Source organism: Diplotaxodon limnothrissa, linkage group LG2 (genome assembly GCF_057381915.1).
Source record: "Diplotaxodon limnothrissa isolate DT_005_m linkage group LG2, D_limnothrissa_male_GT1.1, whole genome shotgun sequence".
NCBI classification, from domain to species: Eukaryota; Metazoa; Chordata; class Actinopteri; order Cichliformes; family Cichlidae; genus Diplotaxodon; species Diplotaxodon limnothrissa.
The window spans coordinates 29,119,979-29,134,024 of NC_140597.1; the positions used below are offsets into that span (position 1 = coordinate 29,119,979).

A 14,046-nucleotide genomic window follows, 5' to 3' on the forward strand; every position below is an offset into this window, starting at 1 on the left:
GATTGTTCTTCACTAAATCATAGAAACGTGTAAAATAATAATAATAATAATAATAATCTAAACAAAAGCTAAAGAGGCAAAGTGCATGATGTACTTTGTGCCACTGCCAAAACTCTTGGCCATAACTGTAGCTCATATGCCATGTTTAAATGGGACATTGTGTATGTCTGAAGCAACAATAAAGAATATAACATATTCTTTATTGTTATATAACATATGTGAGCCAAAAAATGGTCTCACTGTGGGGTTGAAAAGCTAGAGAAAGGGCTTACCTGTTCATGAAAGGGCTTCAATATTATGTTATATACAGTTCACATATACAGCAGTAATTTTAGCAATTCAATATAAGCTGCCAGAAGAGCTCCAAAACATCAGCACAAACACGGCACTCCGGGAGCTTCATGGCGTGGATTTCCGTGGCCAAGCAGCTGCAGATGCAACGTGAAAGTGCCACAGTACTTTAGTTCATACAGCGCTTTTTTAGGTAGGGTTTTTCAAATGTTTTGGCCATTTCAGTGTTTTGGTTCTTCGATAAATCAACACTGACTACATAATGTCGACATCAGGCCTTTTTGTAATTTTTCTCCAACAAAATAATCTGATTAGATGCCTTATGTTAGTGTGCCGTAACTATCGATTTACTGCGATCTCACAGCCTCTACCACAGCACACTTATAAAATGGTTTTAGTACTACTCTTGCATGTAAATAACTTAAATCCCAGGATTTTATTTTTCACTCTTAAACTAATGTGCAGCTAAACACTGCATTGCTGAGTAATGCAACTGTAGTGCTGCATTAATAAATGGCTTAAGAACTCATAGTGACAAAAACAACACAAGAAATGGTAACAGAAGGAGCAGATATTTTTCTTGTTTCCAAACATTTTATTAAAAAAAAAAAAAAAAAAAAAAAAAAAAAAAAAAAAAAAAAGCAGAAATCCAACAGAGCCTTTGGTGCACTTTATAACCTTTTATTTTCCTCTGCAAAGCAATGTCACAGACAGAGTTATATAAAAACCGTCACAAGCGCCCATTTAAAACTTGTGGATAAACATCCTCTGGTAGTATTCTTCACTTTTTCTACTAAACTGTGCCTGCACTGCCTTGTCCAAACACAACTAAAACAGAAACTTAAGCAGAGCTGAACACCCACACCCTGTCCTAATGACTCATAACAGACTCTAAAATAACAGCTTAAACTAAATACAATTATAGTAAAAGCAATAATTTTGCGTTGTATACCAGACTAGAATGAGTTTGGTGGGCTGGTGAGTTGTTTGACATGTCAGTAACCAAGGCCAAAGAAGTATCAAGAAGAGTCCTTTGCTGTTGACTGGTTATAGTTTGACACTTCAATAAGATTTTGGTCAGGATCTCTAAAGTACAGTGAGATGATGGTCCCCACAGCCCCCGTCCTCTCCACGGGACCCTCTTCAATCTTGACTCCACAAGCCTGCAAGAGGAGAAAAGGACACAGACCATTTTAACAAGCCCTGATTTTTTTCCTAACTTCCTTTCCTCAAAATGGTTACATAATGTGACCTGTAAAATCAAAACCACTTAAGGAATTGTGTGAACTACCTTAAGATGAGCAGCTACTTCAGCTAGAGGGGTTTTGGTTATGAGGCACAAGTCTGCAGAGCCGGAGGTTGGATGCTTAGCTTTTGGTTCAAACTCCTGCCCCCGCTGGTGAAGGTTAAACTTCTGCTGCCCAAAGCTCAGAGCCTTGCGGTTTCCCTTGAAAATGCAGATAAGATGTGAGTGGGTGTACAGAAGACTCCAGGCTCAAGACTCACAATCAAAGCATGCCACCTAGTGGACATTTTTTTTAAAAACCATGGCAGTTCACTTTTTCTACTGCAATGCAATTATTTGTCATTATAATAAACAAGCGTATTTAATAGAAACATGCCCAACAGCATTAATAATAAAAGCAATGGGTTTTTACTGTGCATACCTTAAAAGTGACCACCTCCATGCCAAGAACTGAGCTGTAAAAACTGATGGTATCTGGCACACTTTTCACTGTAAGCACCAAATGATCCAGATGGCTCACTTCAACGGGACAGCTTCTTTTGTATTTGACAGTTCCTAGTGTTTGAAAGCTGGTAACCTACAAGAGAAAAGAGAACAAACTTTGATTTAGGAGTTGACTTTGTCGCCATGAATAGAAGTGGCTGTAGTTGAGCTGAGTGCGAACAGCGACGCTCCGTGGTGAGTATGTGCTTCAGCCCGTAGACGTGTGAGAGGTGAAAGGAAGCACTGGTTTTAAAAATATCGATTTAGCTCTCGTAGCTTGTTAGCCCATATCCTTAGCTCGTCAATATAAACTCGAGCCACTTACACCATTAACCAACTTCACAATTCGGTTCCGTCGCTTCCCTAAAAACGGAAGTCTAAACTGTTTTTACGTCTAAACATCTGCAGCCTGCCAAAGTTTACGGGACAATAGTGGTGATAGGTGTGCACTGTTAGCCCTTTAGCCAGATAATAACGCATTTTACCTTCAGACAGCTCTTCTGAAACTGCCATAAACGACCTCCAGCTGCCCGGAGCGCCATCCTGCCGTAATGTGACAGCGGTAGGCTACTTCCTCGTTTTTTCCACTCGTGTCCTGTGAAACATTTACCACAGCACAATGGCCGTACGTTTATATGCTTGTCGAAACATGCAGTTTATACAGAGTGCATGGGCATAAACAAGGACCATTGTTTTTTGTCTGTCGGCTGGGATTCTGAGGGGTAATAACAACACTAATCGTTTGACAGGTACACCTGTGCAGGTACGGCTGCCCTGCCGTAAAGTGTAATCATGCGTTTAATGTAAATAATAGTCTGAGTTTTGTTATTGAGGTCATATTGATGTACTGCTTTCCTCTATTTAAATAAGGACAGTGCTCAGGGTAAACTACTAAGTACACTAAGCCCATCATTTAATGCACACATTACAATGCTCACACTATTCCACCTTTGTAACATATGCAGTATTGAATTTCAAACAAAGGGGTCAGTTTTTTGGTTTGTGATATAGAGCCTGCTGACAGGCAGGCTCATGATCCATCTACTTGTTCTGATCACAGGGTAGTTTAAGGATCTGCTCAGAGGCCCGTTAATAAATGACTGGCAAAGTACAAATAAAGTGCACTTTCTGGCCATTTCATTATGTACACCTGTTCAAGTGCTTGTTAATGCAAATATCTAATCAGGCAATCACATGGCAGCTTTGCAGTGCAGTTAGGCGTATGGATATGGTCAAGATCACATGCTGAAGTTCAAGCCAAGCATCATAATCAGGAAGAAAGGTGTATAAGTGACTTGGAAAGTTGCATTGCTCTTTGTACCAGATGGGCTGATCTGAGTGTTTCTGATAATGGTCTGAAAAAGAGAAAATGTCCAGTGAGTCACAGTTTTCTGGGTGAAAAATACATAGTTAATGTCAGAGGTCAGAGGAGAATGGCTAGGCTGCTTTAGACTGATAAAGCCAATAGGAAGAGGATGAGGAAACTGAGGCTATAAGTCACACAACCTCACCAAAATTGGACAATAGATTTCAAAAATGTTGCCTGGTCTGATAAGTCTCGATTTCTCCTACGATAGTCAAATAGTAGGATGAGAATATGGCATAAATGCCATCAAAGCATGAATCGACAGTTTAACTGCCTCACATCAACAGTTCAGGCTGCTGCTGGTGCTGTAATAGTGTGGGAAATATTTTCTTAACACACTTAGAACCCCTAAGTGCCAACTGAACGTTGTTTCACTTGACCGTGTCCGTCCCTTTATGACCATGATGTACCAATCTTCAGAGGACTGCTTCCAACAGGGTAAGTACCGTGTCACAAAGCTCAGATCATCATAAACTGTTCGCTTTACTCAGATGGCATCCACAGTCACTAGATCATAATCCAACCGAGCATTTTTTTGGATGTGGAGGAATGGGAGATTTGCATCATGGATGTGCAGCAGCTGAGTCTCACTGTCATGTCAATGACGATGCCAAAATCTCTTGAGAGATGTTTCTAGCACCTTATTGAATCTGTGCCATGAAGATGTAAGGCAGTTCTGGAGTCAAATTGGGGTGGGGGTCCATCAAGGTGTAACTAGTGAAGTGGCCAGTGACTACAGCTGTGGACGTGTTCATTTGATCAGACAGCCCAGTAAGTGTAGAGAATGCATACTGGCAAAGCATTTCATAGCATAACAACTTGTTTAATTCAGCGGTTAGTTTTCATTTAACACCCAGTTAACATACTGCACTGGATGGATCACAGAACAAGGCCAAAACTAAAGCATGGCCTATGAGGGAACATACATTGTTTACATGTTAATGGTATTCAACATCATCTTGCATTCAAACCTTTATGCTCCACACAGGGAAGTAATAGTTGTGGCTAAGACATCAAACAATAAAATAAGAAATGTGACAGGATGGCTTTAAGTGTTGCTTTTTTTTTTCTCCTTTAGCCAGTGTCCCTGTTCATCAACAGTGCTATTAAAACCTACAGAACTTCTAAATAAAATAAATTCAACACATAATGGGTAATAAGTCTTCATTTCCTTACTTTTACAATTGCATGTATTGCACACAGATATGGAGCATTTGCTCGTGAGGCAGGAGGGCACAGTGGTCAAGAAACTTGACTTTCCTATGAAGCAAAACCCAATGAACAATAATGGAGACTTTCCCACCCCAGACTTGGTATATATCAAACCTTTGGGGTAATAACTTAAGCTGCAACTTAAACATGAAGGTGGACTGACAGGTAAAGAGATCTGTTGTGGCTTGAGCTGAGGAAGCAAGTCTGGATTGCCATTTTATTCAATCTGTGATTATTTCACTCTGCCAAGACCACAATTTATTTCATATTTAATTAATCCAATTGTTAGTAGAAAAAAAAAAAGAATCGAGAAGAACAATAACACACAAAAGGATCACAACTGTGACATCATTTAGTATTAAAAGTAAATGTCCTTTTGCATCTGTGTCATGCCTGCTAATATTTTAGAGGTGGGGAACTCACAACTTGATACTGACAAAGCCTCCATTACCCATAATGAAAAAGCTTTCATTTTCTCATACGATTACATCTGGCATTACAATAATCAAGAAAGTAACAATACAATATTAATCCAAAACAGACTTTAACTTTTGGAGAAAAAAAAAAACAAACAAACAAAAAAACAAACAAACAAAAAAACAAAAACCTAAAAAGTTCAACATTCTGGGTTTTTTTTCCCTCTGCGAGTTTATATCCCGCTCAAAACCAAACAAAGAAGAAAAAAAAAAGTGTTTTATTTAGGGTGAACAAGAATGGAGAGCACAAGTCACACTGTAAATTGCAAAACACTTTGTCCTCCATCCTTTGGACATCACAATCTGTAAATAATTCTGCTGTATACATTGTTAGCACCTAAACATTTAAAATCAAATTCAGAGAGTAATTGCAGACCATCATGACCCAGATCTTCAAATGAGTTCATTTACAATCCGAAACCAATTCAGTGATACAATGTATGATTCAAAATTATTTTACAAGCTTATTTACAGCTAATACTTTGAACTGGTGTAACTAGCAACTGTACCTATACCCAGCTAATGTTATACAAGGGGCCATTCGGGAGTTGAGAGAACAGATTTGAAGTGCCTGAACTACCTGCAAGTGTGCAGCATTTATAATCAGAGGATTTATTTTTATGAGATATCAGTCTACTTGTGCGCATGGCTTGATGCAACGCAACACTGCACAGCCACTACGGGTTGATAGACAGCATGCATCGCTTGTGCCCCACTTTGGACTGCAATAATAATAAATGTCTAACTAAAAACTAAATATTCTCCATCGTCACTGTAAGGAGCACCCCAAATAAAACCTGTTGTTTGCAATACGATCAAACTCACAAATAGTATGAAGGAAATACATTTCAACAGCAGAAACACGTTTTCTCACAGCCTCTTACAGACTTGGGAGATATTGGATTACTTCGGCTGAGACAAAAGGCCTTCAGTCTGTCAAAGCGTTACACCACACTCTCTCTGTTGGCTGACACTAGGACAGCCCTGCGGCAAATGGGGCATGTGGAGTTTTCGGAGAGCCAGCGGTCTATGCAGTGCACATGGTACTCGTGAGAGCAGGGAAGCTTACGTAGCTTGTTCCCTTCTGCATACTCTGTTATGCACACACTGCAAGTCTTCAAGGCATCACTCTCTCCAAAGTTGCGCATGGAGAGGTTGTCAATCTGTTCTTTGGTCAGCCCCTGGGGCTGGTCTTCATCATCATCATTTAGTAGGAAGAAGTGAGCAAGTCGCAGGAAGGGCAGGGAGCTGGGCTCCTCCAGGCCGATAGGTGGTCTTGGTCGAGCCCTGCCACCAGTGGGAGGCGGACCAGTGGCAAGGCCTTCATCCATATCAGTTTCAACCGTCCTTCCTCTGCCTCCAGCAGCAACCGGTTGCTCGTCAACATCAGCAGCAGGAGCATCGGCAGGTGTAGCATCTGGATTATGGAGGGCTTCTATTTCTGCAGGAGCACTGGCTCCACGGTTTGAATCTGAAGAGTCAGAGTCAGAGTCCATGAGGTAGCCAAGCTCACCAAACCCAGTCATGATCTGCCGTATCATAGACTGGAGAGCCATTGAAGTTGCCTCTCCCAAACCTGCATCGGAGATTCTTCGGATGGGGATGCGAATAGTGCTGACGTAGGTCCTCACACCAGCACGCTCAGAGCGCGAGAAAGTCCTACGAAATCCACCACGTTCACTCTCATACATAAATGTGTTGTTTGAGTTCTGGGAGCGCGAGCGAGTACGACTGGCAATGCTGTCTCTTTGCCGATATTCACCTGGACGCACACGGCGCACCTGAAGGTCAAGCATAATAGTAGGGGGGCGACGCCCTGCTGCGCCCCCTTCGCCCCCAGAGGCTTCTACCTCCTGAGAGGCAACATTGTGGGCCTCTGGAATGGATTCTGCAACTGCCCTAGACTGCTGAGCATCTCCATCAGTGTGGCTTGGTCTTGAAAGAACATGCTGTCGAGTCCGTGAGCTACCCTCCACTTGAGGTACAGGGGGAGCACTGCTGGAAGAACTGGCACTTTGAGAGATGTAAGAATGCCGTGGATTAGGAAGTCCATCAAGTTGATCCAAGTTGAGAGGGGAGCGGCTCCTGGCTAAACGGGCCCGAGTCCTGCGTGGTTCTGGACTTCGGCTGCGGGGTCTCCTTTGCCCTCTGCGTGGAGAAGGACAGAGTGGTGGCTGCACTGGCAGGGGAGAAGGTGAGGTGGGAGATTCACTTACAAGCTCTTGTGAAACAACCTCTTCTAGTTCAGGCTCTGGTTCCACTATGACCGCCAACTCATCTACAACTGGTTCTTCTACCACTTCTGTCTCCATGGGAACTGGTGGTTCAGCATTTGCCACTATTTCTTGACCCTCTGGAGCTTGTTCTGGAGACTGTTCTGGCAATTCTTCTGGAGGTTGCTCTGACCTATCTTCTGGCGATTGCTCTGACGATTCTTCTGGCGATTGCGATTCTTCTGGAGGTTGCTCTGATGATTCTTCTGGAGGTTGCTCTGATGATTCTTCTGGAGGTTGCTCTGATGATTCCTGCTCTCCCTCAATAGCTGCCTGTTGCTCAGCCAGATTGCGGTTCACACTGATTTCTAGACTGAAGCGAAAATCGCCACTGTTCGGGTTGGTCTGGCTCACAGCCCGCCATGACTGATTCCCACGATGACCGGTTCTAGTTGTGTTGCCTGTGCGCCTCACAGTGTTCAGCCAGTCAAGCAGACTATCACCACTGGCAGGATCCTCTGAGCTTTCCGGTTGTTCTGAAAATGAGCAGAATTAGCAAGTGAGAAATCATATTCTGACATAAAAGCAGTCAAAGAATGAGGAAAAAACAAAACAATATATAGAGAAATATCAAACGTACCAACTGGATCTTCTACACTTTCAGTACCAGCGGTGTTATTCTGTTGCTCAGGACCATCTTTGATTTGCTGTAGTCTATTGAATAACTCATCTTGTGTTACCTCGCCTGGAAGAAACATCACAAAATAACATTCTGTTATTAACAAAGAAAAAATAAATAAATCATCAGCAGTCCATCTACTCTTTAAGGGTTAAGTTCGCTTCCTCTTCTCAAGCAGCTGGTAGAAAGTGCCAACTTAACTCCCTACAATAAAAACAAATATTGGATTTAATGCAAGGAAAGAGGGGAAGCTGACAGAAGAACAAGCTACATAGAACTACATATCTTTCAGCTAGCAACCTAAAATAAATACATTAAAAATATATTATTAATAATAATCAGTACATATATTTTGATTGTTCATTTTTCCTTTGATCACAGCAACAGGACAATTGACTATGTGCACGTTAGCATATGCTACTTCCGGTGCGGAAACTCCTGTGGGGAGCTTTGTTTCCGGTGTCCTATTCGCACCTTGTTTACCGGCCAAAACAAGTTAAGCAAATGAACAAATCAAGCGGCCAGCAGCAACCATCCTTCCGGTTGTTGCTGGAGGCAGAGGAAGGACGGTTGAAACTGATATGGATGAAGGCCTTGCCACTGGTCCGCCTCCCACTGGTGGCAGGGCTCGACCAAGACCACCTATCGGCCTGGAGGAGCCCAGCTCCCTGCCCTTCCTGCGACTTGCTCACTTCTTCCTACTAAATGATGATGATGAAGACCAGCCCCAGGGGCTGACCAAAGAAGAGACTCACATTTCTATAGATGTCTTGGGCATTTACCCAATATATCTGTAAATGATGTTCATCGACTTGTCGATATTTTTTCCCTGCGCCTCAGAGCAAAAGAGAAAAGGGATTCAAATGTTATATTTCTCAGCTGTCCCTCGTTTATCGCGGGTGTTATGTTCTAAAAATAACCAGCGATGGGTGAAATCAAGCAGCAAGTTTTATTTTTTGACGGTGCAAAACGTTTCGTGGACATCCAGTACTGCACTTCAGAGTCACACTGCTAGCGATCGATGCAGCGATTCTGTACTGTACAGGAGAGACGTCACGGAGGAGATCGTCTGCGGCGATCAGGACGCAGGACGCAATGCGACGTAAAAAAATAAGCATGCAAACTTCCATCCATCCATTCGCTTCCGCTTATCCTTTTCAGGGTCGCGGGGGGCTGGAGCCTATCCCACCTGTCATAGGGTGAGAGGCGGGGTACACCCTGGACAGGTCGCCAGTCTGTCGCAGGGCCAACACACAGGGACAGACAACCATTCGCACTCTCATTCACGCGCACATTCACACCTAGTGGCAATTTGGATTATCCAATTAACCTATCCCCACAAGCTGCATGTCTTTGGACGGTGGGAGGAAGCCGGAGTACCAGAGGGAACCCACGCCATGACTGCAAACTTGCACTAAAAAATCCACGAAACAGCAAGGTGAAAGGTGAACCGCGTTACATCGAGGGAGCACTGTAATTTTGAAGGTAAGTTACAACATACCCTTCGTAAATACTAATGTATAGAAACCCTTACCAGCAATCATTCATTTTTTGTGTGGCTTTTTTTTCAGTTTGTTAACATGCTGTCTAGGTGTGTACTTGACTAGCTGATATCAACATAACGGGGAAACATCTGGTTTGACTATTCTTCACCTGTAGTTTGAATGCTGAATATTTGCCTGTTTAAATCATAAGACCAGTCACTATACAGAGATGTGCTTCTGAATGTGGACGATGTGTCTTCTGATTTTGTAATGCAGTTCTGCTTGTGTTGAGTGGTGTAAACAACTGATCATCGAAACTCCTTACAAGTCAAAGTTGATCATTAGATTTTTTATGACACAACAGTGGTGAGTGTTCCCACCTTCTGCTCTTTGTAATTTAACGCGATCTTTCCGTTTTTGAGTTTTGGACATGATTTTGGAGAATATTTTCGCAGTAGCGATTGACCGCAAAGTAAAGCAACCGGAAATGTACAACCCCACATCCGGTCTCAAACCAGGAAGTTAGCATTTTCTCGTGCACAGGGTCAACCTCTAGACTTACCAGGGCACGACACTCTCCAGTCATAGCCCTCTCCTTGTAGGGTGCTCCACTACACGCTCCAAACTTACTTTCCCACTCCCACTCTCCTGGGACAGAAATGGATTGGATGTCTTCAATAGTCCATAGGAGGTGAAATTTCAAGGATAGCGGCAAATCCAAAACTAGCCATAGGTACTTAAGCTTAACATTTACTTTAACTTCTACTGACAAGCAGGAGCTATGTAAAGATGGGAGGACAGAGATTAGACCAACAGGTCATAAATTTTTATATCAATAAAACTGGCAGAAGACAGCTAAAATAAGATGAACCAAAAGAGGGGCTTTCGAAAAGGACCATCTTTTTCTCTCATGACAAAGTAGGAGAAAATTACTCAGTGACAGGACAACTGAAAATAGAAACTACATATGATATGTATGATGCGGAAAACCATATTGACATCAGCATATAGTTTAGTGCAGGAAATTCCATTACATCAGATTTTATTTTCAAACCATAATTTGGGGCATCAGACTATTTCACATAGTTTGGTAAAGGCAATAAAATATAACTAGAAAGTTGTACACTTTAAACTGTGTGGTTGATGAATAGCGTTTTATAAGAAATGCCTGTTGACAGTTCGTGTTTTAGTTAACTAATGCTGGGCTTACACTGTGCGATTTTTGGCCGATTTTTGAGTCGTGCGACCGTTTTGGCGATCGGCCCGATTTTGGCCTTCATCGTGCGTCGTGCATCGTGTAGTATACGTGGGGTAACGAGAAGCAATTAACCCCTCACGACCAGCTCCTGATCATTAATCGCTTGGTCGTGAGGATTTCAAACAGGTTTGAAATCCTCGCGACCGTCGTGAGGGTGTCAAAGCAGCTTCTCACACTGCACACGCGCAAACACAAATGTCAGCGAAAAAGACTGCGCAGCACGGCAGTGCAGCGTGTGATCTGGACACAAGCGATGGAGACACAACTTGTAGAACTATGGCAAGCTCATCCGAGCCTTTTCGATGTGGCCTCACAAAATTATCACAACCACAACCGTGAAAATAGTTGGATCTACATTGCTGCTCAATCACAGCTGCCTGATCAGTGTTTTTCATTAGCAATTTAGCAAAGTTGATGGTGGTGGTGTGCGTGTCTGTGTGAGTGAAAGAGAGAGGGAGCGCGAGCGACAGAATTTCTGTTATAACCTTCGTTTTTATGAACGCACAGTTTGAGCACTCAGGTCGCATCAGAGCATCGGGCCGTATAGTGTGAGCCCCTGCATCGTGACCTACGAACTTCTAACCCCTGCGAGTCAATCGTGCAGTTTGAGCAGAAGCTGAATAACGCGACTAAAAAAAAAAAAAAAAAAAATAGCATTAGAGGTAAAGCTACTATTAAAAAAACCAAAAAAAAAACCCCAAAACAAAACACATTCCAACTACAATTACTACAAAAGATTGTTCAAAGATAAACTAACTCTACTTTCCACAAACGGCCAAGAGATTTATCCACCAAGAAATCTGGGTTTGAAAACAAAAAACAAAAAGAAAGCCTGTATGTGAAAAATACTGCACTGTGAGTGTGATCTTCAATGCTTACTGCTCAATCAAGGTGCCTTGTGTGTGAAATTATTTAACTTTCTTCATATCAATAGCATATTCCTACCTTCCTCCCAGTTAAACAGCTGAAAACTTTTAAAGAGAGGTGCGAGTTCAGCAGAGAACATAGAAAGGGAGCGCAGAAAAGAAAAAGTACTCTTTACTTGTGTAAATCATTAATACTTTAATTGGGAGGTTTTAACAAGACTAAAGAATAGACAGGTTAAAGATTTACTACCTGGAGTGCCCAAAAGGTTGTTGTCTCTCATGAGACGGTAGTCTTCATCACTGAGATTGTTGACGAACTGGTAAAAGGCCTCCTCCCTGTCCAGGCGGTCCAGCTGCCTCCTGCGCTGTGACTCTGGCAGTTCACTGCCATTCTGTTCCACGCTGTCAGACCCCTCCATTGGTTCAGAAGGGAGGGCGGACTAGAGATGATCCAATATTCAGCAAGATCCAGTTGCTTCAGAAAAAAGTAAACAAAGGATTAGGTGCTGATCTAAAAGACATGAGCATGCCCTCCTGCAACTGGGATTCATTACCAACCACTCATGAAATGTATTATTTGATACATCAAGTATTTTCACAAAGTATAGCAGTTATTGTAGTGATGACAGTTAAGAAGAGAGGCAACTGGGCATCAAAATTAGGCATAACCAGGCACCACGCAGCATCAAATAAGAATAACGACACATTAGCAAATGTTAGCACCGGTAACGTCTTCAAAGCATAACATTGAGCCACACTTGTAAGTTGAGCCCATATCGAAACGCAAAATACGATTTCCTCGAAAATGTCACATGTATTTTAAAGTCGTATAAATAACTCAAATAATATAATGATCTATGTGGCTGTAAGTCGTACGATGAAGCCATATGTTGCTCAAAGTCAAAGTCGGGATAAAAACAAAATGGCATCATCTAGCTTAGCTTACGCTGGCTAGCGACCAATTAGCATGCTACATAGGTGCTAACGCCGGCTACTTCCATCATTTTCAGCCATAAAAGAGGTCCCATCGTGTGTCTAATGACCTGTAAATCAAACAACAAGAAACTCACTGTGTAGTGACTGCAACATCATCCAAACAAGATCATTCAATGACAAAGCAATCCCGGTTATGCTGCGCTAACACTAGTTAGCTTCCACGTCAACTAGCCGAGTTAGAAGCGTTACAAACGTCTTACTCAACATTAGCTTTTAACTTTGTGCTAGTGCTCGCTTTTACATCAGCCCCATGTGAATATATGAGGCAAAACAAAGCTGAAGCTGGAATCGTCTTTTGAACTTGATATTATTCTTGTTTACCGTTACTGGACATTGACTATAAACATCACGGTTTCATTAAAAATGCATTGAACTACCATTAGTATCACCGCAAGCTAACAACGTCAACCAGTGACGTTAATAGCCATAACCTAACCAAAGCGATCCAGCTAAAATTAGCTAGCTAAAGAGAGTAAAGTTAATTAGAACGGATACACCATCTGTCACCAAACCACTAATAATTACCTGCTTGGCGATGTTAACGGCAGCGTTATCGTACAACCCAGCTGCCCTTTTAATATTCGCCCAGAAACGATACACTGTTTAGCTAAGTGCGACTGCCAGATTCCATTTTCTTTCTTGTAGGAAGCCTAAAATGATTTTCCGGAAACGGACGAAACATTTGGGTTTTACCCCGAGTAATTCCTTACAGGCACTGGCAAATGTCTCGCGTTTAGGCGTAGCGATGGAGGTCGGGTGAGACAGGCGCAGCGTTCCTGAGAGACTAAAATCAGGGCGATAAATATTTTTGGATAAAAAAAAAAGACGAACAAGGATGTTTGTTGACAAGGGGGCTCCGCTGGCGAGCTGTAGCGTCGCTGTGCGGTGGCTAATGCAAAATACTAGGTAGAGTTTTGAATTTTTAAATGGCCAGCATAATACAACTGTTTTTTAGGAAAGTTAGAAATTAATACATTAAAACAATGAAGAAAAAAATCTCAGTGTTTTTGCATAAATTCTCAAATGAGATTTAGCTGTTTGGCGGACAAAAGAAATATCTTATTTGAGAATTTACGAAACATTAGTTTCATACAGTATAGTTCGTATTGTTTACATCTTTTACAATTATACGCCCTGTGAATGTTGTACATAAAAACAAGATAGAATGCATTTAATATAATAATAATGTGGGGACTGAATGATGCAAGTTTATAGTTCAAAATTTCAACTGCTGTAACCAAAGACATAAATGCATAAAGTCTTTTGGGATAAATAAAGTATTTTTCATCTCATAGTCTCATCAGCTGAAAGATTTGCTCTACCTACCTTTTGCCAGGAAACTGTCATTTTATCAAACCAGTTAGTTATTATCTTGTAGGGTGACTTCATTATGCCATTACGTTGATGTGGCCTACCATTTAAGACACCACAAAACTACAGTGTCTATAGTTTGATTCTTTGCTTTAAGTAATAGCC

The 14,046-nt window shown here is 41.9% G+C and overlaps 2 protein-coding genes across 2 annotated transcripts; both read right to left on the reverse strand.

The window, feature by feature from the left end:
• Positions 1-1,032: 1,032 nt before the first annotated feature.
• glod5 (glyoxalase domain containing 5) lies at positions 1,033-2,583 on the reverse strand. Its single transcript, XM_085370136.1, has 4 exons — positions 2,506-2,583; positions 1,959-2,114; positions 1,583-1,738; positions 1,033-1,454 (listed from the first exon to the last, which is right to left on the reverse strand). Exons 1-4 carry the CDS (start codon positions 2,560-2,562, stop codon positions 1,311-1,313), a joined length of 513 nt encoding a protein of 170 aa, XP_085226262.1. The 5' UTR covers positions 2,563-2,583; the 3' UTR covers positions 1,033-1,310.
• Positions 2,584-5,216: 2,633 nt separating this feature from the next.
• On the reverse strand, positions 5,217-13,214 carry rlim (ring finger protein, LIM domain interacting). Its single transcript, XM_085361906.1, has 4 exons — positions 13,096-13,214; positions 11,825-12,049; positions 7,928-8,032; positions 5,217-7,823 (listed from the first exon to the last, which is right to left on the reverse strand). Exons 2-4 carry the CDS (start codon positions 11,991-11,993, stop codon positions 6,019-6,021), a joined length of 2,079 nt encoding a protein of 692 aa, XP_085218032.1. The 5' UTR covers positions 11,994-12,049; positions 13,096-13,214; the 3' UTR covers positions 5,217-6,018.
• Between the last annotated feature and the right edge of the window lie 832 nt (positions 13,215-14,046).

What these genes read in the sequence shown, in the direction of transcription:
- glod5 (XM_085370136.1), bottom strand. Translation starts at nt 2,562, where the DNA reads ATGGCGCTCCGGGCAGCTGGAGGTCGTTTATGGCAGTTTCAGAAGAGC. An exon ending in TTCAGAAGAGCTGTCTGAAG is followed by an intron (nt 2,115 to 2,505) that starts GTAAAATGCGTT and finishes TTTCTCTTGTAG; the next exon opens with GTTACCAGCTTTCAAACACT. An exon ending in TGGAGGTGGTCACTTTTAAG is followed by an intron (nt 1,739 to 1,958) that starts GTATGCACAGTA and finishes TGCATTTTCAAG; the next exon opens with GGAAACCGCAAGGCTCTGAG.
- rlim (XM_085361906.1), bottom strand. Translation starts at nt 11,993, where the DNA reads ATGGAGGGGTCTGACAGCGTGGAACAGAATGGCAGTGAACTGCCAGAG. An exon ending in CAACCTTTTGGGCACTCCAG is followed by an intron (nt 8,033 to 11,824) that starts GTAGTAAATCTT and finishes TGTTTCTTCCAG; the next exon opens with GCGAGGTAACACAAGATGAG. An exon ending in AAGTGTAGAAGATCCAGTTG is followed by an intron (nt 7,824 to 7,927) that starts GTACGTTTGATA and finishes GCTCATTTTCAG; the next exon opens with AACAACCGGAAAGCTCAGAG.